This window comes from Scomber japonicus, chromosome 4 (genome assembly GCF_027409825.1).
Source record: "Scomber japonicus isolate fScoJap1 chromosome 4, fScoJap1.pri, whole genome shotgun sequence".
Lineage (NCBI taxonomy): Eukaryota > Metazoa > Chordata > Actinopteri > Scombriformes > Scombridae > Scomber > Scomber japonicus.
In genome coordinates, this window is record NC_070581.1 from 26,280,707 (window position 1) to 26,306,881 (window position 26,175).

The following is a 26,175-nucleotide window of genomic DNA, read 5'->3' on the forward strand; positions in this document are numbered from 1 at the left end:
AGGCGATGTATTTACCCCGAGCAGTTAATATGCAGTCTTTGTTTTGCTGTCCAGCGAAGGTGGGCTACATTTTAATAGTCCACAATTAAAGCCTCCATGACAGAATAAATGCATGTTTCGACAAATCCAGCGATGCCACAGGGGAGGAGGAGGGGGGGTTCACATCACCGACGCTGTCGAAATCACGATTTTTATATATATATTTTTAAAAATAAAAAATAAAATAAAAATCAGGGAGAAAAACAACGCGGCTGGATTAGGCGAATTATTCCTGAATAATCCCAATTATGGCTGCTTGCAAGGAGGCAGCTCGCACATTCGCGGAATCCGTCGGTTTTATTCGGAGAGAGAGAGGGGGAGAGAGGGAAAGAGCGAGAGAGAGAGAGAGAGAGAGAGAGGGAGAGAGAGAGGCGGACCTGTGTGCAGTATGGTGGGCCATGTAACTTGAAAGTGATGTTTTATTCTAAGCATCTCTCCCGCATCATGTATGACGCGTCTGTTTTCTCCAGTATGAACACAGAGAGGAGCTCCGGCTGTCAACAAACTTGCAGCATGTCTTTCATTGGCTCTCCTGCCCTTGGTGACAGACTGGACCTAATATGACACAGACAGGCCTGACAGGGGCGCAGCAAGGGATGCTGGGTCCCTCTGGAGGAATATCGGGCCTCCTCCTAAAATCATCATCCCAGAAGGTTAAAGGTTGAATATGTAAAATATTAATTAAAGCTATATTTAAAAAAAATAATAATACAGCCACGGGGCGTTTTGAGGGGTACAGAATGAAAGTATTGCTTTTCCATAAAAAAAATATATATTTAGTCTGAGTTAATATTTTAAATTTTTTTTGATGGGTTCGACAATGACGTTCTGACACGGTCTGTGTACACTGTACCAGCCATTTAGCGGCTGGAATTGCGGGTTGCCAGGGTTGTCTGTTGTTCCAGCGCAGCTACTGCAGGCTGGCACTGGGTGAAATGGAGTTGTAAACAAACACGGCCGTGTTGGACTTACTAAAACCAGCGTTTTTTGCTCTCAAGTACAACTTTTCATCACAAAATTTCGAAGGTAAGACAGAATATCTGTTAGTCGCTGTAAATAAGTGGTTGTTTACCTTTGTATGCTGCTGGTTCACTGAGTTTTTAGCGCAATAATAGTGGTACTGTTGAACTCGCCAGGGTCTTAGCTTTCATATGAGATGCTATTTGTTTGTGTACCATGAAGTATCAAAACGGTAGCAATGGAAATGTGGAGAGTGGGTTGACTTTCTGACGCTATTCGCATTTTGATATTTGATCATTAACCTCTTAAAGCACGCTGTTCCGTTCACGGGACGGGACGGATGTTAGGAGGTAGCCACACGTTCTTCTGAATGTTTTAAACACCAACCCTTAAACATATATACTCATGCCGTACATTGTTGGAAAGCTTAGATTGTTCTGATTCATTAAAGACCACTCACGACTTATATGGTTGCTCACAGCCGTAATAGTATTAGCGATTAGCTTTGCTAGCCACTCAGCTAAGTGAGAAAAGCTATAATCTCTACATACCTTCAAAGTCTTCCCTTTATCCACAACGATCATCTTATGACACAGGACTTTATGTACAGCTCGCCAAGTATCCATTCTTGTGAAATATGAAATCCGTTTCCATAAAACCGGAATATTTTCCTCAATATGTCCATGTATTTAGTCCAACACCTAATGTAATAACACAAATAACAAACCATATACGGTCCGTTTACGTCATTTCCTGACCTGCGCGTCCATCTCAGAGTACACGTGACTAGATGTTTAAGACCGTGAGCCTCTTCTGCTTCTGACGACACCACACACAAGCCAATCGGTGTTTAGGATTAGGCAGTACATGCAGAGACATTACTGCTACTCCCACTGGCGTTACAATGTAATGTACCTCGGTGGTTTCAAGCAGAGACATTTCAAGTCAGTTACAGCGAGGGTATGTTCGCTTCCTGTTTTCAAAATAAAAGCACCAACTCTATCGTTATGGTTTTCTTAATAATAAAAGGCAACGGGTGTTTTATTTTGTGAAAATGACCGGAAGTGCGTTACTCGCTACGGCTAACTTGAGTGGCTCCGAATTCGCAGGAACAAAACTTTAAGCAGATGTTATTTGGACAAATTAGCGTCACATTGTGGATCTAAAGGGCTATTTTCTCGCCTAAAAAGGTTAGACTACGATCTCGAGACATTAGATGGCGTTGTTCTGCTCATTCTACATATTCTACCTTTAATACAGTGTTTTTTTTATTTTCTTCTTGCGTTCTTGGTATTTGAATGTTTCTGTAGGTTTGTTACATCTTGTACTCCGCACTTCCATTAATGTGATGCACCATAATTTAGTCATATTTTACACCTTGCACCAACTTTATATTTCCTTTGTTTACTTAATCCAATATTGGCATCACTTGCAAATGGCAATTATAAGATGGATCACCATTAAAATGTGTACAGACATATATGGTGCTCTGATGATGAATCCTACTGAGTTAAAGGACCACTATATAGAATTTTGTGGCATCAAGTAAGATCATCATCATCATTATCATCATCCCATACAGTCAATACAGTGTTTTTTTTAATTTTCTGGTACCCTGCACTTCTTTTAATGTGATGCACCATCATTTGTACACTGCACATTGCACCTAGTTTCTTTGTTTAATTTATCCAGTATAGTATGTGTGTACTTTTTATTTGCCATACTTTCAAATGGTAATTCTAAGATGGATCACTATTAAAAATGTTTACAGACATTTATGTTGCTCTGGCAATGAATCATACTGACTTAAATGAATCTATTAATTTAGAAGACCAGTATGTCGAATTTAGTGGCATCAAGTGTAATGGACTTGGCAGAAATGTATTAAAATATTCGTAATATAATGTCATATAATATAATATCATATATCATATAATATATCATATATATCATTTTTTATTAGTGTATAGTCCCATTTTCATTGTGTTTTTATTCCCTTTAGATCTACATAGATAACAGGCCCTCTTCCATGGAGGCCACCGTTACACCACCATGTTTCTACAGGAGCCCAGAATGGACATACCAAACATTGGCTCGTTTGCAATTTTCGTGCGTTTCACAGCCACTGTAGCTTCTCTTACAGGCTTGGTAGGGGAGGAGTATTTAGTTGGTTTCAATCTGCAACCTCACCATTGACTTTTCTTGATATTTGTGGTTTTGGGTCAAATGTTTCAACAAATAGATGGATTACTTTATTATTATAACTAAAATGTGATACAGAAATTCATGTGCTCCCCATGATGAACTGTAATATCTTTGATACCCAAACTTTTTATCTAGCGCCACCAGCAGGTCATAAGATAAGATAAGATAAGGCTGGGTTCTGCGTTACTGCATCACAAAATATTTATCTCCCATTATTTTGACTGGTACTGTACACCTAACATTCATACATAAAAGATAAGATCAATAAAATTGATAAATCCACTACAGCTTATAAAACAAGGAAAATTATATGGCACTAGTAGTGGAATAGCGTATTGCACATTCAACATATGACCAACAACTACAGAATAGCACATGCCAGTGTTGTGCTCTGTGACCATGTAGTGCTCCACCACCACAGCATTTAACTGCTGCTGTTTAAAATCTTAACGATGATGATGGGACAATTTGTTTCCATGACGGTTCAGTCTGCATTTTGAAACTCTAAACTGTCTGCCAGAAGGTAAACGCTCATATTCAGAATGAAGAATGTGAGAGGGCGTATCTCTCTAAACATAAACCTCTCAACTTGAACAGAGTGGTGTCCTTCCCTCCCTATAACCTACAGCAGCCTGCACAGACAAATAAGCTTGAATTTTAATCATACTGACAGGTTACCATACTAAAACCTAACTTGTCCAGACACCTGCAAACACTACATTCCCATTATCCTCGGCTTGTGTTGAGTACTCATGTTTGTGTGCTAATACACTAAACTAAGATGTTAAATATGGTAAATGTTGCACTTGCTAAACATCAGCATGAGCATGTTAGCATGCTGGTGTTAGCATTTAACTCCAAGCACTGCTATAAGTACAGTCTCATAGAGCCACCACTGAGGCTATAGACTGTGACGTTTGTAATTTGTAACATTATATATAACACAGATGCACATTTTCTTGTAATGTGTATGGTAACATAACTAGTACTATGCATATTAATTTATGCACCATCATTTTTCTTTCCACATCTATTTTATTTAATGTTTCTGCTTTAAAAAAAAACAACCTTTTCATTTAAATGTACATATTATAGTATAGGTAAATTGTGTATAGCATTAATAACTGTACACATGCATATATTTATTTCACAATGCATTCCTCAAGTTCAATGGCCTCAATCAATGTTAAAATGCTAATGTTGCACCTCTTTTATACCAGACAGAAGAGAGATTACAGGAAAGGAGGCCAGACATGCAACAAATGTCTCTAGCTAGGCATGAAGCAGGGGCATTACACGGGGTGTGCTAATTCTCTCTCAGTACAATGACATGTTAAAGTAGGGGTGTTATAGAAAACAAGATTTTGTCTTGTCTTGGGGGTTTTTGCTGTCAAGGATGTTACTTAATTTAAAGCTACTCCTAAGTCACCTACTGTTTCTTGTGATGATTACCACCATTCAAACAAGCCAAAGTGCCTCTCAGACTGATGTCACACTGGGTAAGACAGAAAGAGTAAGAAGAAACCCACTTAAACTGCTGTTTGGTAATAATGTCACAACACCCTCAGAACCTCTTTTGAAATCACCGCCTAACGCCGCTCTCAGTGGTGTAGATTATTGCTTAAAAAGGCATTAATTATTTCAAAGTGAATGTCTGTTGTAGAACTCGTGCTGATTATCCTCCTTGGGTCAGTTTTAAGTCTGCTTACATTTTTAATACATTCAACACTCAAGCTATGTGACCACCACACAAATGAATCACTCCCACCCTTTCTTCCCCCCGTCTCTGAAATGCAAGTGTGCTCTGATTAATAATTTTGTTTCAAGGCCAAATACATAATCCACACATAATCCAATGGATATCTGGCATCCAAGGACTGACAGAGATAATTATGGATTTGAAGTTAATTAAGTTAAATACAAAAATAAGTAGCAAAATGAAGTAGTCTATATAAAAGACTCCTGTATACAGGTATATATTTATAACTTGTAAGCTCAATAAATAAAGATGATGATTTCATAAATAAGTCTGTGACAGCTCATCATACATCATCTAAGGTTTCCTGGGAATTGTCAGCCTTCAAACACTGATATCAGCTTACACTTGTCAGTGTGTACTGTACTACAGCATGACACCATGACTTCAGTGCAATGCGTGACCTTTGGCTTCTATCTGGAGCTCATGTTGCTGTTTGTGTATTTCCACTTCAAGCAAAGCTGAATGTGCTCCAGAGATGGCAATGCTATAGGCTCTCATGTTATTTTAGTGGTGTGTCAGTCTTTCTGCAATGCTCTGTTCTGCACTGCGGTGTCATTACCACGCATGAAAACTGTCATGCACATTTTTTTTTTTTCAGAATGAAAGAAAAGAAATAAACAAAGACACGTAACGGTGCAGGGAAGGAGACCATGTTTAATGGCAATACACTGCAAAAACTTTCATCACTTCAAACATGTCATTCAGTGCTTCAGTCTATTTGTGAGGTTGTCAAAGTGGTGCTATAAAATGTTGTGCTACAACTATATGTGTTTACCAGCAGGAATCAACAGGAAGACTCTATGAAGTGTGCAATAGTGAGGAAGCTATTGTTCTCCAAAGACAAATATCTCTCACACAAAGTCACACAGTACAATTTCTCACTTCTTTTGTCCTTCAGGAAGCATCCATTTCAATCTGATGTTTACCAAAGCTCATCAGGTTATCATTTATTTAAGCATTAAGGCAGAATACTTCACATAACCATGTTTTGCATTTTGTAAACAAAAATCCATTTGTATAACAAGTCTCCCGCTATGGTAATGTTTTTTTATGCTTTTTTTTTTGTCCTTCATTAAAGACATAATAACACATGGAATTCACAAAAGTTAAATTCATGGCAGTGTGGTTGCTTAGACAACAACCTTGACTACACAAACAACCCCCAAAAAACAAAAAAACAAAAAAAAACCCAAAAACCCCAAACAAACATTAGCAAGCATTATGGTGCTGATCAATTAAAGCAGAATACAACACCTTGTACACGATCTCCACAGAGTGAGGAAAAAGTAATTACAAACCACTTACAAAAACATCTCTGACAATATTCTGGGCTTTAATAGTGCACACATTACTGGATACTACCAATCACAATGTTGAAGTGGAGTAATAAACTACTTCTATTTCTTAACACTTGTTTTTGTGTCACATCCTCTGTAGTGTGCAATATATCAGCAGATTTTTTGACAAAATGCATGAAAATATCCTCAATATTTTTTATAATTACTTAGTCCTTGCATTGGACTTTGCATGGAAATACTCATAAATTGAACCCCATTTGTTTTTCATTTGATGAAAACATATATTAATTTCAAAACTCACACAATTAAAACCTAACATAGAAATAACCACAATTACCCAACGACAGGAGACACAGGTTTTGTTTTTTTTAAACTTGTTGGCTTACTTTGGAATCATGAAAAGGCACTTAACTGGAGAGCAGATTAGACAGAACTATTTTGGCATATTCACAAACGATTCAAGACCAAAAGCAGTCCCATAATGAAGAGGGCACTCGGTTCCTGAAACACTATCGAGAAGGAGACAACTCCGCTCAGGAAGATGATGGATGGCATCAGATTTCTGTTTACGCTACGCTCAGACTGAGCCTCTGACTCTGTGCTAGGTAGATTCTCTAATAACATGTCAGGGGAAATCTGGGGAGCGTCTTCCTGCTCCTCCCGGGTCGAGACAGAATGATGAGCTACATTTTGGCTCACCTCAGTGACACCTACGCTGACTGAGACGCTCTCTGTGAGTTCAGGTGAGAGTGGAGCTTCACCTTCTGCTCCCAGAGATGCCAGATTTTCTGCCAGGGGAGATGAGAGCGCATTCGTACTGCCTTCGTGATGTGCTGCAGGCCCGGTGGAATCTTCTGATAATCCTGCAACAAGCTCACTCAATCCCACTGCAACGTCTTGCTCAAAGTGTGGGGTCACACTGGGAGAGGAGACAGACTCAGCCGGTAGTTCAAGACAAGGACAACTGGCCGGGCTGTCGGTCGATCTGTCCGCTCCTGTCAGCCACAGATTTGTCTCTGGAAGATGGATTTCCTCCTCAGCCTGGGAGCTGTCTGGGCTCGGCCTTGACTCTTGTTGTACAGAAGGAGTTGAGGCAGACAGGAGTGCAGAGGGACTACTGTCTATGGGCTGCTCTGAGGTCTGGTTGTCTAATTCACAGTGGAGTCTGGGTAAAGGCTGTGACTTATTTGGTTGGACTGATTCACTGGCACTGAGTACAAAGGATAAATTAGTTTGAGGTGTGGTTTCGGACGACATACAAGGGAATTGTTCACCTGGGGATACAGTGTGAGCGGACAGTGCGCCATCAACAGATGGAAGCTCTTGGTTGGATGGGATAGGGGGACCAGACGGGTGAACTGCAATCTGTTAAAGTAAAACAGTGAGACAACAGTGACAGCTAGGAGAGTATAAAGACAAAGAGGAAGCATTTCTATCCCACATTAACATTGCACACAGAGACAAGAAACACATTTTACTGCATACTAATTACTTTCTGTGAAATGGATCCCATGATGAATTGTAATTGTAAGCAGTATCATGGAATCTTTTTACGATTGTTAAAAAATGTATGACCTAATGTTTTGAATTCTCATCATGAGTGCAAAATACTATCAAGAGATAGTAAAGTCCATACAGTACAAGGACATCCGAGGGAGGAGGATATTAGATCAATGCAGTTTTTCATAATTATTTTATCCTCAGGTTCAATATGAAAAGTGCAGCTCTTCTGGCAGTTTACCCAATATACATTTTTTCACATATTGAACTAAGGGGAGATTATTTTTTTTCCCTTTAAAACATCAAGAACTGGAGCTAATACCATCCCTAAAATAACCTTATTTTTATTCGCACTCAAAGCCCTTCAATAATATAAAGAGCTATACCTGCTATGAGGCTGCTGTGTTAAAAACATTCAAGGTTAACATCAAGATTAAATCACAACAATATTAAAAAACAAAAAGACAGATAACAACATCCGCATCCATGAGAAAAAGTGCAAATGCAAAACATGAAATACAAATAACAACGAAGATAGAGCATGTAGGTGTTAGGTAGTGTAGAATATACTACAGATAGATATAGGTCTAGTATTCTATGTTATTCTCATATTTCCAGACAGAAATCCAATTGGGACCTGCTATCATTTCTGAGGGCAAAAGAATTACAGAATTACAACAATTTGGGGTGGGATGTGTAATTTTGTGTGCTGCAATTTTCTTTATTGGAGTAGGAATACAATGCTTCAACAAACTTTCCAAGTCTGTTTTCAATTTGACTCAAGAGAGTACTTACTGTAAATCTCAGAGGAAAGACTATTAAGTAATTACTTCATAGCATCATAAAATGAGTAAAAAGCTGACGGGAAACTAAACTTCAGCACACAAGTGAACCACTCAAGTGAAGGCTGCTGGAAATGATACTGCCAATATTTACTTTGAACATTATTACACAAAATCTAGAGGAAGAAACTCAGGAATACTGAATTTTGAAAGTTTAAAATACTATATAGTATATTAGTTGTTTTTTTTAAAACATTGGATTACTTAAGGAGTAAGGGGAAAAAAATTACCAATTAGAGGGAGCTATTATTCATACAGTAGTCGACTGGTTCACCTTTATTTATTTTTGCTCTACCGAAGGGAAAAAGCATGCTTGTGAATACTGATATACAACAAACATGAAGATGAGCTGAGTGAGTACATGCCTAACAGATACATCCGTCACATCAGTGAGACATTAATATACTAGATCACACATTATCATGTTATTATATTTGAATGAAAGATGTTAAACTTTTCCTTTAAGACAGCAGCGGTATAACTGGTTGAACAAGGTTTCTCTTCAAAGAAAGCGCAATACTGGGTGTCATCTAATAGTACTTCCTGTCACAGTTTGATACAAATGATTCAATATAAACACCTTTAAACACAACAGCAGGCTTCGGAGTCATGATCAAATAATGTAAAAAAAAAAAGAAGAAAAAAAAGAAACAGGGTACCATACATAATTCCACATGGTCACAACACACTGCATTTTTTGAATATTAGTGTTCTAAATCACTTAGAAGTGAAAACGACATAAATTAAAACCAAATATGGACAAAATCAGAGGGTGCAACAACATGATCAGCATGCATCGTCATATAGGTAGCTGACAACGAACATATCATTCTCGTGCTACAGCGGTGAGAAGCGAGATATTACCTAAGTTGTTGCTGAAGCTTCAATGAGCTGTGAACAATACAAACAACCAAGCCAGGGATGATATACTATAAAACTTGAAAAGAAATCTTTGTTATGTTTTTTTTTTATTAGACACATGACTTGCATAAAGGGATAAAAGCACTTGGCCTGGTTACCTGTTAAATGGGAATATGTCAAGTGCATGCAAATCAAGATAATTTGAACATAATCCAACAAGTAATTTGCTAAATGTGTGGCCTCTGCTTTGGCAAGTGAGCCAACAAGCTTGCACAATCTCATCATGATGGACTATTTTAACTTTTGCAGGTCACAGGAAGTTCATAAAGAAGACTAACACCAATGAAGCTCTCTGTTAGTTTATCACTTATTGAATTACTGTAAAAGCTGTTCCTTTCCTTCTTACTTTAACCCCTTACCTCTATATCAATCTCAGGCTGTATGATGACTGGGCAGACAGGCGTAGGTCGAACAATTCCTGAATTGGAGGCCCGTGCTTCATCTGCTTATTTAGAACAAATAAATAAGCTGGTGAAGTCATGATTAATCGGTGTCAGACAGACAGCTAAAACCCTGTTTGACAGAACACATTATTATCATTATTATTATTGCATTTTTTAAATTAAACAAATAATCAATTGATCAATTCTTCGTGCTATGCAGTACTACCATGTAAAAAGACTGATCCCACTTTTTATCTGTCTGATGGTGCAGATGAAAGAAAGATAGAGACAGATATAACGTGCTAATTAGTGAGCTGCTGGTAGGAGGATTTTGTTACCTGTCAGAGACATGCTAAGTGCCAGTCTTTATGCTAATCTTAACAAACCCACCCTTGTCTCCAGCTTCATATCTAACCGACAGATCCATGTACTCATTTTACTCTTAGGAAGAAAACAAATTAGTATATTTCCCAAAATTACCAATTATTCATTTACTATATACATGACTCTTTGTGTATTTTGCCCTTATAGTGAAACAGTTAGATATTGATGATGGATGATAGTGTTTCTATTTTACCGGTAATCTTTTCCAGCTCTTCCTCTGAATCGTAATCAGGTTCCATACTGAAAGAAAACACAGAGAAGAGACAAAAATATTTGAAAGGACAGTGTAAAACACAGCCAAATATATTCATGATTTTACACATTTACATACAACTGAAACCTCACACATGTATCTAGTGTCAACAAAACTTGTATTTGTGCTTGATGATGATTATGCTATTAAAATACACAGTGATTCATCTTTATACAATGTCATAGCAGTTAACGTGGGCAGATGCAACTTTGAACTAAAAATATCGTACTATACTCAGTTTACAACTAAGGATGGATACAAGTGTAAATTTACCACACTATGTCTTTTGTTTTGTATCTAAAGCTCATCTTGTGCTGTTACAACAACATCTGAATCAGCTAACAAATGCTAAGAAACACCATCTCGATCTCCAAGATGGACAGTTAAACCCGCATCTCATTTAAAGTCGCAGAAGACGGTGGTCATTATTAACACCTGTTTTGGTTAATTAGGCGTATTATTTGCTGATACAGTTGAACTGCTAATGTGCTGAATTAGCCAATTCAACCTAGCACAGTCCAACATCACTCATGTACAGTATTATATTGTTTGTACAGTGCTGTTTCTGCACTGCTGCACCAGTTAGACAGTGTTTTGAAGTCAGAGACTGTTCATTAAAATACAGGGAGAGAAGGGAATGACTGAGATGTTGCTGACTGAGGATATTTCTTCATTGATGTAATGTATTTGTTGTATCAAATGTAATTGAGGTGGAGACATTGAGCTAATTCAACTAGCCTAAATGTTTTTCTTTTCCTATGCCCCACACATACAGGGAATGTTCTGCACATCAGATCCTAAATATTTGTAAATTAAGTACTCAATATATTTGAGGTATCTTTAAGAAAAAAATAATATTAATATGGTTTTGCTTGCAGCCAATCACTGCAAGTGTTCTTCAATTTAACGCGACGTGATTGGCCCACTGCTGCAGCAGCTACAACACATGCAGTCTGTGCTGATAATGCTTCATTGTACAATTTTGTACAGTTATTTTATTAATATTTCAATCACTGAATACTTTCAAAGTGTATTTGTGCAAAAATTTGGATGGGGAGGGGTGGTTGCATTTTACGCAACTAAATGTTCCCATTTACATGACGGGTGTTGAGTGACGTAGGTAAAAAAAGGTATTCAATTAATTATTCTATGGTATCGGTATCACTTTTTTATCACTAATTTTTTTTAACAATACCTCCCTAGTCCTAGTAACCGGTAAAATATAAACTTCTTCAAAGTCATGAGGGTTAGGGTTAGAAATGTTTTCAGTAAGACACCATGTATGTTGAAAGAGTCCTGCAAAGAAAGCCAAATGTGATAAAGGTCAAGACGTGTGAGGAGCATGTGATGAGAGCTATGCAAATAGAGACGGAATAACCTGACGAGCTGCTCAAACCCCATGTGATTAATGCCCTTCCAGTTTTATGTCAGCTGCACAGATAAGTATTTAGGTCTGATAGAGAGCTGACTAAGATCTTTGCATTACATGTTTGCTGACGTGAGGTGACCTTTTACTAAACTCTGCACACCCTGATAACAAGCTCCATTTTGACGGCGTGCAAAGTATCCTCTACAAATAACAGCAAGATACATTTCTTATTTGTAAGTTTAGGGGGAAAAAAAATGTCTGAGATAAGTAGACAGGAAAGTATTCATGTGTATTTTGAAGGTTGACATAGCTTTACTGCTCCTAAACACTCAGGCATGTCTGATCTAAACCCCACCTGAGCCTGATATTATGTGTGATTATGTGGGCAGGTGTGTGCATAAGTGACCCAATTTAAATAACGCTAACAAAACTAATTCTGTTGGTTTCTCTGAGCTCTAGAAACGTGGTCACGTTGCTGTAACTCTAGACTGACTAAGCAGCAAGTTCATGCAAAAAAAAAAAAAACGACAAAAATTCAGACTGAGGCAAAACTCAGCAACCTCATCACTTCGCGATAAAGTCAGATGACACTGAATTAGAGAGAATGCAGTACTTTCACTATCAGATAAAGGGTGCTGATATCACTAATGTTTCAGTTAAAGAAGAACTTAATGAGCAGGATTTCCATGGAGCAGGTTTCATGTATAATCCATATTAATGTACAGTACATAACACATTTTGGTATCTAGAGAATGGCTGCCCCTTTAATGTGTCGACACCCAATCATGAGTTAACTTCAAAGTATGTAATGCATCAATAATGGTTGCTACGTTGGGAGTGTGGATACATGTTGCTCCGAAATCTCCTTTTCAATCAGTGCCTCATCCATCCCTGACAACCCATTTGGCACCTTCCTGCCTTCAAATTGCTACAGCAGTGGTGACCTATATGACAACTACATCAGGTGATACCATGTTTGCTCCTTTTAAGGGTGCATGGGGTATCGTTCCTGCTGTCTACGTCAATGCACACTCTGAGAATCATCATGTACTGTCATGTTGCTGTAACAATAAATCAAGCATTTAGGGATGCCAAAATATGGGGATTAGCTGACTTAAATGGAGTCAATAGGAGAAGGGGCTTGTGTGCCAGCCTGAAGCTAAACCAGGAAAAGAAGCCAATCAGTTCCACAGAAATTGCTTTGCTGCTGCTCGACTCTGATAGAAAAGGTCAGAGGTACATTTTGGTTCAGGGAAACGCCAAGCATGAAAACGACACCTGCCCTTTGCCTATTTTGATCGTCCTCACACACTACTGGATGATTGGCATTTTGAGAGGGGTGTGTACCCTCGTCAAACCTCGTCTTTATCACTCACTGCAGATTCCGAAGACGTCAGAACCACACACTTGACGAACCCTCAGTGACTTTATTACTCGCACTGATTATGCAATATATGTAGTGTTGTTTATTAAGAACCTACTTTGCTTTGGACTTGGATTCTTACTATGCTAAATGCAGTCTCCAGGCAGAATCACTGAATAAACCTGAACGCCTATTACAGCCACTAAACCTCATGGGGTATTTCGTTGGCAAGTGGACCCTACAGCTGTTGCACAGCCCCAAGTCCTGTGCTTTCATGATGTGTTTACATCCATCTCTTTATGATTTGATTGTTAATGTGAAACCTATGTCAAAATAATTCAATTTCTTGGTTACCTGAGTGTGAAAGTTTTGTTGTTCCGAATTTATCGGGCCCTAGAGTGTCTTAATTTAGCCTTTTATAATAATGATGGATACTTTGCAAAGTCCTTAAGGAGACTGGGGTTTGAATGCCAATAATTAACACTGAGCTGAACAATCTGTGGAGGTCAGAGGTCAATCAGAGGGATCTCAGGAAGACAGTGGCCACACTCCACAAATAGCCTGGAAAATCTGATGATGCAGGCATATGACAGGAAATTTACCTGTAATCTTTTGGGGGTCTCAGGATCCCTTTAGGTTGTTGCAGGTCCATGTTTGATTGAGCTGAATCGTCGTCATAGGACAGGAGCAGAGTTACCACATAATTCATAGCAGAGTTATTGGCCCAGAAATCACCATCAGCGGTTTCATATCGGATGACAAACTCAATGCGAGAGCCATGTGTGATGTAAGGTGGTGCAAAAGATAGCTTGAAGGTGAATTGATCAGTTTCCCCATCATAGGAATCCTGGACATAATCTGCTGGATAATCAAAGTAAGTAGCCCAATTGTCCATGGTCGATCTGATATAAACTGATTTTTGGAAAGAGATGCTCAGGACTCGTACTACCCCAGTAAAGGCAAGTGGCTCACCCTCCACGGGGGAAATCTGCTCAACCTCCACTTTATTAGTGCGCACAGCCTGCAGCAGGGCACTGCCGGTGGGAGCGTTAAACTCTGGTTGCACAATATACGTCGGCTCTTTCTGTGGCTTTCGATACTTTGCCTCCTCTTCCTCCCATCTTGCATCGTCCTCTTCATCATCCGAGTCAAAGGCAATAAATTCCTTCACGTCGATCAGATCCCCACCTGTTGTATCGGCAAATAACACCCTCTTTCCGGCCGGCAGCGCCGCTTGGATACGCATATATTCAGCAGTTTCATCGAAAATGGACTGCCCTCGTCTTCTGGGTACTGGGGAACACCTCGGGATGAGATGAACATTCTCGGTGTCATCATCTGCATCCTCCTCATCATTATCCTCGTCGTCCAAGCGGGACTTACCCTCTTCCCCCTTGGCTGACTTGCCATTTTTAATCGTGGTAAAAGCACCCTCTTGACTTGGTATGGCTAAAAAAGACATGTTTGCAGAAGAAAGATGTGCGTTGAAGAGAGTACATATGGCGTCTCCAAGAAAAACAACAACACACACTACCAAACACTCATGGTTTGCGCAGCAATGGCCCGTGTGGATCCAGCGCTGTCCCTGCGTTACGCACGGAGCCTCTTCAGTCAAGTGTGGCGTTAAATGTCATTCATGGAAACCTTGTCTTTACCGACAGCCCTTGTGATAGTCTATCCCCTGGTTTACATGTCTTAATGCACCGCATTTTGGCTGTTGCCGCTGAAGGAGTCGCGTCTAATTTTAGCACTGACCTACCGGGCTCTCCATGTCCCAAATTTGTCTTTTAAATTGGTATAATCCTGCCACTCCCCCTTGTTCCGTTTGGTCCGGGCTGGTTAAACGTCCTTCTGGAAATGGGACACAATAACCTATCGGCCAATTTTTAAATGTACAGCCATCATTATAGGCTATGAAAACCGCTGCAGCAGACATCAAGGGGAGCTTATTTTAGGATGGAAGAATTTCATCACCATGAGAGAGAGAGAGAGAGAGAGAGAGAGAGAGAGAGAGAGAGACAGTCATTATTTAAAGTGCCAACGCGAAAAAGTCAAGTGCATCCCTTTTCATAAACATACAGGTCACATTTAGCTCCATTTAAACCTTCTTGTAAAATGTTAATGTGTTAACATGCATATCGCTGCAAGCCAACATTTTTCACATGCTATGGATATATAACCTAATAAATGCAGGTCCACTTTGGAGTTGGTGGAATATTACCCGACCGCCCTGACGAAAATTGTGTCATCCAATTGGCTACTCTGTTTATTTCATCTGATAGGCCATGTCCTCTCAATAGTCCTCTCAATAGAGGACATGGCCTATGGGTGCCTTGCATGCTGTGATTGTTATGTAATCCCATTTATGAAACTGGCTGATAAAATGTGTCCTCTACGTGAGGACCAGGGAAATCCTAAAGTAAACATCAGCTGAACATATTCGTTAAGAAAAGTATGATTTATAAGGTCTGTTGGTATTTTCACAGGCTATACATAAAGCATGAATTTGTGATGGACCTGTCCAATGACATGTGGTGCTGAAGTAAATTTATGTCACAATTTAACTGCTTTAACTGCACCAAGATAATGAAGGAGGAATTTCAAGCAACCTTTGTAGAAAAACAGGAGGACAAGGTGTAGAGGAGAACGGGGTTGGTTGTTTCATTAGATCTCGGGCTCTAAAAGAAGCTGTTAAAAAGTGTTGGTACTGAAATCTTCTAAATTTGGGTGAGATGTCAACCTGACATTGAGATGAGAGGACATTTAGTAGTTAGTACTATTTTTCATGAAGAGAGAAAGACAGTTTAGATATATTTTTTCTTCATTACGCTACAACATGTGGTTGTTAGCTTTGGTGGTAGCAAAATATCCCAATGGGGATGTTTGTCATGTTAGGGGATTGTCATGCTGGCACATCTATGGTGTGATGTCTAGTCTCTGTCTTTTTAGAGAGCAAAATGACCAGCAATTTAGTCAGGAAGACAACAAGGGCCAGACTCCTCCAGATGTAATCCTCAAAGCATTCAGACAGGTTAAACAGCATAATATTGTTTGAAAAAGATTTAACAAATGCGCTTAAAGGAATACTTTTAGCTGTGTTATCTTGATGCAGGAAATGTGTTATAGGCTGTTGCGTCAACTAAACATTTTAAATCAATTTTTAAGATTGCCTACATTTTTCTGAGTGATGGGGATGGTTATTGTCACAGGTGCACAAGACATATTTGACAGTCCATATCTTTTGAACAGAATCAGGTTAAAGCAGTGGCGATTTTAGACTCTTGCTGCTCAAGCACACAAGTTTAATTATTTTGTGAGCCTGTCTGTTAGAAATGGGACAAACTATTATGCTACAGATTCAAATGGTTTTATTTATTTAAACAGGTTTAATGTAGGCCTACTTTAGTTGTCTTTCCCTCAGGATTCATTAACTATCTTAGAGTCCTCTCTGTAGAAATCTATCATTGTTTATTCTGAATCATTATTATTATACACTATAGACCCCTCTACTATGTATTAATATTTCTTGTTGTAATTTACGTTATCTACTGGAATGAGTAATTTGGGGTTTCAACACTTGCAGGGCATTGTATGTTAAATTCTCATTAGGAGATGAGCCCCCCTAATGGTCTGATCCTAGAATCACCCTTGGGTTAAAGAGAATAAAGTCATTTTATTCCTACCTGACACAAAATGGAATCTATTCAGGATACAGTTTATGAGGAATTCAAAGGAAAGTAAAAAAGTTTGACTACCAACCCTATTCTCCCCTAACCATTATTGGGAGGCACTTTGTTTGTTAAAATAGTTTAAACACATCATTCCTACATTTGGATGCTGTCCAAACCATCACATAGGCCACCGTTTAAAGTCTAATCAATATAATCAGTCTAATTGTTTGGGGTTTTAAAACGTGTGATTAATTACAAATTTCCTACTGTTTAATATTGCCTGTTTAGCTGGGTTAGGCTCTACAGCTTTACAGGCTCTCTTAGACAACACTTTCAATTACAAATTAAAAGGGAATCTATTCAGGATACAGTTTATGAGGAATTCAAAGGAGTAAGTAAGAAAGTGTGACTACCAACCCTGTTCTCTCCCCTAATCAAGCTGTATTGGGAGGCATAGCCACTTTGTTGTTACATTTTTTTCTATATATATAATTTCTCTAATAAACACATCATACCTACATTTGGATGCTGTCCAAACCATCACATAGACTGTTAAGTCTAATTAATAGCCTACATCTGGAGGACGTTTGGGGTTTTAAAACATGTGATTAACTAGCCTACACATTTCCTACTGTTTAATGTTGCCTGTTTAGCGGCTAATGCATATAGGAGATAAGATAAAATCATATAGTGTTAAAGACTTGTAATTTACAGGCTCTGTTGTCTCTTAAACGTAAAAGTTTTTTATTGTTGTATATTCTTAGCCGTTTGGATTCTCCCTTCAGCCGTTAAACTGCTGCGCGTTCCCGCTGCGCGCACCCCTGCTACAGACTGCCGTGTAAACACACCCTTGAAGCTGATTGGGCGGGAGATTTTAGCGCGGCGTGCCGCAGCCAATCAGGAGATTGTTTTTCTGTCACGTCGGTGCACAGATAGTAAGCTAAAGGATAATGCAAACATAAACTAATATAAAGAACGCTGAGTGCACGCAAAAGGATATATAGTACTGAGAAGTTTGACTATCTGGATAGAGTCTTTTTTGTTGTGCTTGTATACGTGAAAATATGGTGCAGCCGTTACTGCGAGGACACACGACTTAGGTAATGTAAGCTAACAAGCGTTAGCAACAGCCTGCTAATTTTCAACGTTCCGCAAGGCCGCGGAGAAATACGAGAGCTGCTTCCTGTTCGAGCTTCATTGAGGATGTAGGTTACATTACGGTCCGCGTAGCACAACCACAGCCGTCATCCAAGTAGCCGGTTCAGTGGTGGAATCGATTGCATTTACCTTTCTGTTTTATTGAGCTTGTGGGCAACATAGGTTGTTAGCTATTTGGCTAGCTAGCTAGCATGAGTGAACTGACGGACCGCAAACAGTCCGCTGACTCTGCATCGAGGAAACGGTGTCCATCACCCGATGAGGATGAAGGCAGCACGATCCCCTTAAAGTCCTCCAAAGTAAGCGAAGCATCAAGTGAAGCGGGGGTTTCTTCGGAAAGTTGCCGAAACAGTGAAGCTGAGAGTAAAGAAGCAGCTGGGAGCGAGGGCCAGTCAAAAGGCAGCGTGGAACAAGCAGCTGCTGCGCAGGCTTCAGGCAGCACGGATGGCACAAGTACAAAGCCTGTCAACAACTCCAGTGTGGATGGTGACGATGCTAGCAACACTGAAAAGCCACAGTCCTCAGACTCACAAGGATCAGCTGACTGTGCAAAGAAGGTTGCACGACCAGATCCGCTTCTTTCAACTCCTCTAGACCAGTCCGACTCAGCAGCCATAGCAGCTGCTGAAGCACTTGCCAGTCTCACAGGAGGAGATGGGGAAGACAGCAGAGAGACTCCTTGTTCCTCTGAAAAAGCTAAACAGGTGAAACAGGGGAGCAAACTTAAACAACGTGGGGGCCACCAGTCCTCTAAGGTGAGCTCTAAAACACAGGCAGCTGCAGCAGATAGCTCCACATCTGTGCACAGCACTGACAGAGAAGATGCTGATGAAATGCCAGATGCAGATGAAGGGGATGAATCCATATCTGGATCTTCCTCAACACCGAGCTCCTCTTTCCCATCAGACAATGAGGACAATGATGATGGGGAGTGTGCCATCGTCTCAGTTAAGATGGCCCCAGAGATGAGACAGTCAGTGGCTCTCCTGGCGCAGGTACAGATGAGACTGGAAGCTCTCGAGAAGAAAAGCGCCCGTCTCCACCAACGGCTGGAGCTGAAGATTAGCCGTTTGCGGCGTCCGCATCTCGACCAGCGCAGCTCCATCACAAAGACTATCCCTTGCTTTTGGGTGACAGCTGTATCCTTTAAACGAAAACCTCCCCTCTCTTTCTATTCCCGATCAGTGTTTGAGTGACCGAAGTTATTCAATTTGTTTGTGTTTTTACCTTGACTTTACCTCACCAGCTGTTGAACCACCCTCATCTCTCAGCTCACATTGATGAAACTGATGAGGATGCTCTTAGTTATATGACTGACCTTGAGGTAGGAAATGCTTGTGTTGTTACAAAGTCTGGTAAAAAACATTTTTTACCCCATCTTTTTCTGACAGCCAGATCATTTTTGTTTCTTTCAGATCGAGACTTTTAAGAATAACAAACTGGGCTACCGGATCCGCTTCCACTTTAGACGGAATCCGTACTTCCAGAACAACATCATCATGAAGGAGCTGCACCTCGGGATGGGAGGTGAGCATAAGCATGTGGTTATCACAGTAGTTGTCATACATAATGAATGCACAGTGTACTGGTGCTAAGTAGGGCTGAACTATATATCGTTATCATATCTATAAATAGATATGAACATGAAGATATTAAAATCGCAAAAAGCGACAATATGGATTATATCAAATGTTCCCCACCATATTTATGTAGGAAAGTTTAAAATAAGTTAAAAATAGTTTACAATAAAGAGTTTATTAGTTAAATGCTGTTTACAATGTGTTATAAATCTGTGAAGCACTGAGTCAAAGCAAACATTACAGGAAAATACAGTTTTATTTATTTGAATGCAGCCAAAGACTTAATTTTCACTGTTATTACATTTAAAATATTTTTAAAGCATTGTTGCAAAGTAGAGGTTACAGAAAAATGTAAAATATTTTTTATTTCAATGCAGCATAAGACTTCAAACAAGTGTGAAATCATAGTCATATCATATATTGTATCAATATTGAGAAATTTGGCTTCAATATCGAGACGCGATAATTCGTCCGTATTATGCAACCCTAATGCAAAGAGTCAGACTTTGCATCACAGCACTGTAAATTGCATCTATGTTGTAGCCATGTTAGAATATGTTACTATAATAATGAATTTTATAGCTTAGTATTTTAGTTTAGACCGTACTATTTAATTTAATTTAAAGAGGCTTAACATTCCCACAGGAGAAAGCACTTGGCGACAGTGGCAAGGTAAAACTCCCTTTAACGGGAAGAAACCTCAGGCAGAACCAGGCTCTAGGTGGGCGGCCATCTGCCTTGACAGGTTGGGTTTGAGGGGGAGAGAGAGAAAGGAAGAAGAGGGAGAGAGGAGAGAGAGGTACAGTGACACACACTCAATCAGTGGACATCCACAAGGTCCTGATGTCCATGTCCTGAGAATACCTGAGAGACGAGAGAGTACATTGAACTCCAGGGAAGAAGTTAAAGTTGGTGGATGCATTAATAGTACATGAATGTAAATGGATAGAGAGAGAGCCCAAGGGAGGGAGGAAGAGAGAGGAGCTCAGTGCATTATGGGAAGTCCCCCGACAGTCTAAGCTTATAGCAGCATAAACTAGGAGCTGGTCCAAAGCAAGCCTAGCTGGCCCTAACTATAAGCTTTATCAAAAAGGAAAGTTTTAAGCCTACTCTTAAGAAGTTTCCACAGGAGAGGGCCCAGATAACTGAAGGCTGTGGCTTCCCATTCTGCTTTTAGAGATAGTAGAAACCACAAGTAGGCCTGCATACTGGGAGCGCCATGTTGTAGCCGGTTGATAGGGTACTACGCGCTCTTTAAGATAAGATGGAGCCGTATGTAAATGTGAATGGAGTATGACGATATTTCACAAATGTGGTATATATTGTAGGGCTGTTGCATTGCATTACAATGTACAGGAATTTCATATTTATGGTATTTTAATGTGGTGATGGCACTGATCCTGAACCTTATTTAATAAACAATGAATTGAAGATAATAACAATGATGATAATAATAATAATAATTATACATTTTATTTACAGAACACTTAACAATACTCACAGATGCTTTACAAAATTAAGACAATTATGTCAATTACGTATTTGTAATGTCAAATGGTTCAAGGGGTTGTTTACATTTTGAGTTGTTTAAATTGCACACAAAGATCTAAAAATGATTTCATGTCAAATTTAACAATCTAAAATCTACATGACCATTAAATTTTAATCCTTAGATGCCCATGTTTCAGGATCTCCCATGTCATTCTCCAACCCCATCCTGTGGCACCGTGGACACAACCTGACGGCCCACAGCGAACCCAGGAAGTTGTCACGCGGGGTTTACCAGACCTTTTTCAGCTGGTTCAGTGACCATAGCAACCCAGGACAAGACGATGTAGCACAGGTACTCGCTGACTGCACCTGTCCCAGTGAATCAAGTTCATGATAAGAGCGCATGACATTAACGCTGCTACATTTAGGGGTTTGATCCTTTAACTGCGGGGCACTCGTTTTTCAAGCGTACTACATGTGTTTAGACCTCCCAAATAGCATGCACCTTTTTCTCAGTGGTATTTGGATAGAGGAAGAGGATTAAAGTATGAATGGTTTAACAAAATGTGTGAAAAGTAGAATATAGTAGGCTTATATGATGCTGCTCCTCATGCCTTTTAAATTGCCCCTCAGGGACAAATAGTGTTTTGAATTGAATTGAATCACTGTGTGTCATGGTTGCATGGCTGTCAGCATTCATAATCTCTTAATTTTTTTAAAAACTTTAATTAGACTAAACTGTGTCAGGATTATGCACACATTCAGATCTTTGGCATCAGAAATAATACTAATTTATGAAGCTGTACAATCAGGAAACTTTGTGTGTGCGCCACATGGTGCTTAAACCTTTGTCTTAGGTTAGCAGGATTGTGTATGGTGTAGAGCCTGTGTGGTCAAACATATTGAACTAAAATGTATTGAAATGATCTTTGTGCTTGTGTTCAGATACTAAAGGATGATCTGTACAGAGACCCTCTGAGATACTACCTCACTCCACTCTGGGAACCGAGGGAGAACGGCAGGTACAGAAAACAGATTTCCACACTGTAGCTGCTTCTCAATGTGCATTTAAGCTACCAACACACAAAATTGAACCTCTTAAGTCATAAATTCAAGAAATATTCTCAGCCCCAGGACCTTGAAATTATAGCTCAGGTGTAAACTTTTAACAGTTCCCTTATTTTTTTCCTCCCCCTGCTGGTGAGACCAGATGGGATACATACTGAAACAATGAGTGTGTTAACATTTAACATGATTTTGTGTGTGTGTGTGTGTGTGTGTGTGTGTTTTGTTTGTTCTTTTTTTTTTTTTTCCTCCAGTAATGCCAGCGGGACCAGTGGTGCCAGAGCAGCTGATAATAGTAATGGGGATGACTGCGTGGTAATATCCGACTCTGATGATGAGCCTGGTGAGGAGACTGGTGAGGCTGAACAAGGCCACAGTAGGGAGGAAGAAGAAGAAGAGGAGGAGGAAGAAGAAGAAGAAGAGGAGGAGGAGGAAGAAGGAGGGGAGGAGGAGGAAGACAAGGGGCCAAGTGCAGGTTAGTGTTATTTATTGTGTAAGTTTTTATGTTGTCAGACGTCAGATGTCCTGTGTTGCCTTTTTTGGCAACAAATGTAAATGAAACGTAGCTGAAATGTAAATGTTTGAAAATGCTCGCTGAACTAAATTGACAGGAAGTATCTCCTCCTCAGATGAAAGCCCAGAGGAAGAAGATGACGGTGGAGAAATTGTGATTGACGGTAAGATATGGCTCTTTAACAGCAGTGTTTCAGATTGACAACTATAACAAACAATCAGCAACGGGCGTGGTGGCGGTTCATCTCGTTTGTCATTTGCTTTGATTGTGCTGTTTATTTTATAGTCCATTGAATGTGTAAACCCACAAAGAAGAGTTTTTGAAGTAACTACAATCGTATTTCCTTATCGGCGAGGATCCCTGATAGGCATCTATTTTCTGTCCTGTAGGCTCTGATGACAGTGAACAGGAGGAAGAGGCCTAATGAGAAGTCAAGAAGGCAAGTCATCAAGGGACCAGAGACCGGGAAGATGAGAAGGATGTTGAGTTTGATGAAGAGTGCCAGAGCAAACAATGACTCCTTCTTCCTGATGTTGGTCATTTTTATGCACAGAATATCAGTTTTCTTTTTGTTGTTTTGTACCTAAAATACATAGGAAGCATTTTAAATCAGGGTTAACTACAACAATAAAGCCAAGGCATCATGTGTCCCCTCTATTTTATACAGTCAGTACTGTGTATTCTGATGTACACATACTGCACTTTTTGCAAAAATGTTTTTTTCTAGAACAGTTCATACAAGTGTTCTTCTATTTAATGAGGACCATCGTATGGCAGCCTACACGCACGCGCACACACACACTCACAGAGACACACACACACACACACACACACAGAGTCAGCCTTTGACCGCCACTACTCGTTGGCATTAAATTTTGCATTTCAAATTCTTCAGACAATACTGAAACGTTCAGCGGCATTATCAGTGGTCATTTCAAGACAAAGTTTTGGCTGTTTGTAGAATTAATGTGTGACACTTTAAACACGTCACAAAGTAAAACATAATGTAAAGACAGTACATATCAGATGCACTGAGTACTGAACCAAAATTTGTTCTCAGGGATGATCATGGTGGCAGTTTTACTGAAAGAACCTTACTGATTTTGAGACATTTACACACTCTGGTTATTGTTGGCTGTGAATAAGGAAACGTGTACTCTACTGTAGTAAATAGGAAGAATATTGTTTTAATATGCTATCTGTGTTTTTCCCTCTTCTTCTACATGTTCAGTCTTGTTACACACCAGCCTTCCACCCCTGTTAGCGATCTGTAAACCCATCTCTGATGTTTCCAATCATTGCGTAGTTTGGCCAATGTTTCTGTGGATTCCCACATTTTTATAACACGCTCCTACTATATATGTAGCTGGATTTTTGTATTTTCTTTTCTATAGACTTTAACTTAATTTGAATTTGCTTTCTAAATCTTTCAAGGTTTTGTTTTCATGTAATGTGTTAAAAGTTTTGTGTTATCTTCTTTATTTTTTTTTTTGGAAAAGATGGTATTTATTACATTGTTTTCTACACGTCCACAATATGGCATGCCTGTGAGCATGAGATGTACGACAGGATAATTACATAATTTACAAGGCTGTGTAGAGGAAATGAGTTGCTGTGCACAGTGTCAGTAAATGTCGTTAAATTCACAGCAGCATTATGGGGTGCACTGTAACAAAACTAGTATGTGTATTTGCTTACTTTTCCTAGCAATGACCTGTAAATAATATTTCTGCATTGTCTTTTGGATAAGACAGTACACGTGTTTAATCCATTGATAAATTTATCAAATAATCGAGTTTTTTCATAAACATGATCAGAAAGTTATATTTTGTGTGCTGTGTTTTATAGAACACTGTAGTTTAAGGATACTTGTTTGTTGCTTTGGTTAATTTTGTTTGCTTAAAGATAAATGTTCACCTTTTGACTCAGACCTAATAAAAATAGGCAGTTGTTTCACCTTGCTGTCGGCTGTGCTTCACATATCAAGTATTGCTCTGCAGCAAAGGATAAAGTATGTTTCTATATTTTCTCTAAAATAAGCGTCACTGAGCAAAGATTTGTGTATAACATAACCACTAGATGGCAGTATGGTTCAGCTAATTGTCAGATCTGTGTAACTGTAGGTGTAATTTTTTATTATATACAGAATATCTTATAGTTCTTTGATGTGGGTACTTAAGTGCCTGGATGGGCATTAATGAGAAATAGTTTATTCTTCCTTTTAATACGCTGTCTCATATCCAAAGAACTAATAACAAAGCCTACGGGCATGACTTACTGACGTCAAACTCACCCACCTGGTATGTGTGGCTGACATATGTTAATCTTAAAGGGAAGAATCAAACGAAACCTGCGGAGATACAGCTGTTCTTTAATGTATTTCATCTTTGATACGATGGTAGTGTGTGATATCGCTGACATTTTCGAATGTAGCACTGCAAATAGCCCCGGGCAAGACATTTTTGGACAGGCTCAGACAAAGGAACAGCAGCAGTGTTGCAATGGTACACTTAAACCCTTGATTCCACTTTTAATGCACAGCTATAAATATTCCACTAGCAAAAACCTGTCCCGCTGTAGGCCCACCAGCGCCCAGGGTATGCAGTCTAGGATGGGCATATACTATTAATACTGATGATGGAAACACATTATACCTCATGAACTGATCCCATGTGAAACACAGTGTTTGTCTCCTCTTTGAAGCAGTTTTACTCAGCCCACCTCAGAGCACAACATGTTTATATGACGATGAATTAATAATGGGGTTGGTTCCTACAATATTGATCGTGACAAACTAAGTACAGATTGCTGGGACAACAAAGCCATCCTCGGGCTGCTTTGTGGTCTGGGGGGCTGCCTGTGAAGCCTTTGTTGTATGGGGTGGCAAAAGCCTAAATGGATTCCCCAGAGTAAACTACACTCCCCTGGGTTGAGCTGGTGTTGCTACTGTACACAAATCATCTTGTCATGCTGCTTCATGCTCTCGCATTTCACAAAGTAGTTCCTTGGAAACTACTACTTAGACTGAATAACCATAGACTGAAAAATGAAAAGATAACAGACCGCAGCTCATTCTTAATCTGTGTGATTGATGTTGGGAAGGATATTTTCTCTTGCAACACGAACAAGAAAAGGGCTTGTGCTGCTCTCTGAGGGTCATCTATAGTGGGTAATCTGATAGGTTGAGGTAGGGCCCCTGAATACCAACTACCTGTGTGTGTTTCTATTCAGGTGTACACACTTTTAGACTTGTTTGTGGAAGCTTTTTATTCCATTGTGAACCTCCACGCACGCATGTCTGCATGCATATTTGTTGAAGCTGCACGTCTGCAGACCTATTTGCAGATTTTTAACACAACTGTGCACGTATGTATGATTGTCAGCTAATCAAGATTAAGCACAGTATTTGAACTATGCAAG

At 39.5% G+C, this 26,175-nt stretch overlaps 2 protein-coding genes across 4 annotated transcripts; one reads left to right on the top strand and one right to left on the bottom strand.

Moving 5' to 3' along the window:
* Positions 1-6,185: 6,185 nt before the first annotated feature.
* si:ch211-167b20.8 (protein phosphatase 1 regulatory subunit 3A) lies at positions 6,186-14,884 on the bottom strand. 2 transcript variants are annotated; one of them, XM_053317862.1, is made up of 5 exons: positions 13,879-14,884; positions 10,485-10,531; positions 9,884-9,966; positions 9,468-9,494; positions 6,186-7,626 (listed from the first exon to the last, which is right to left on the bottom strand). In XM_053317862.1, the coding sequence occupies exons 1-4, from the start codon at positions 14,736-14,738 to the stop codon at positions 9,468-9,470; spliced, it is 1,017 nt and encodes a 338-aa protein (XP_053173837.1). In that variant the 5' UTR covers positions 14,739-14,884; the 3' UTR covers positions 6,186-7,626. The 2 variants fall into 2 exon arrangements, with proteins under 2 accessions (XP_053173837.1, XP_053173836.1); XM_053317861.1 differs by having other exon boundaries at positions 9,884-9,969.
* A 2,997-nt stretch (positions 14,885-17,881) lies between these two features.
* Positions 17,882-24,711, top strand: tspy (testis specific protein Y-linked). 2 transcript variants are annotated; one of them, XM_053318205.1, is made up of 8 exons: positions 17,882-19,244; positions 19,352-19,429; positions 19,521-19,632; positions 21,359-21,528; positions 22,122-22,198; positions 22,496-22,716; positions 22,871-22,918; positions 23,145-24,711. In XM_053318205.1, exons 1-8 carry the CDS (start codon positions 18,297-18,299, stop codon positions 23,177-23,179), a joined length of 1,689 nt encoding a protein of 562 aa, XP_053174180.1. In that variant the 5' UTR covers positions 17,882-18,296; the 3' UTR covers positions 23,180-24,711. The 2 variants fall into 2 exon arrangements, with proteins under 2 accessions (XP_053174180.1, XP_053174181.1); XM_053318206.1 differs by having other exon boundaries at positions 21,374-21,528.
* Positions 24,712-26,175: the final 1,464 nt, after the last annotated feature.

What these genes read in the sequence shown, in the direction of transcription:
- si:ch211-167b20.8 (XM_053317861.1), bottom strand. Translation starts at nt 14,738, where the DNA reads ATGTCTTTTTTAGCCATACCAAGTCAAGAGGGTGCTTTTACCACGATT. An exon ending in AGAGCTGGAAAAGATTACCG is followed by an intron (nt 9,970 to 10,484) that starts GTAAAATAGAAA and finishes GTTCTAAATAAG; the next exon opens with CAGATGAAGCACGGGCCTCC. An exon ending in AGCCTGAGATTGATATAGAG is followed by an intron (nt 9,495 to 9,883) that starts GTAAGGGGTTAA and finishes TATTGTTCACAG; the next exon opens with CTCATTGAAGCTTCAGCAAC.
- tspy (XM_053318205.1), top strand. Translation starts at nt 18,297, where the DNA reads ATGAGTGAACTGACGGACCGCAAACAGTCCGCTGACTCTGCATCGAGG. An exon ending in GTTATATGACTGACCTTGAG is followed by an intron (nt 19,430 to 19,520) that starts GTAGGAAATGCT and finishes TGTTTCTTTCAG; the next exon opens with ATCGAGACTTTTAAGAATAA. An exon ending in AGACAAGGGGCCAAGTGCAG is followed by an intron (nt 22,717 to 22,870) that starts GTTAGTGTTATT and finishes TCTCCTCCTCAG; the next exon opens with ATGAAAGCCCAGAGGAAGAA.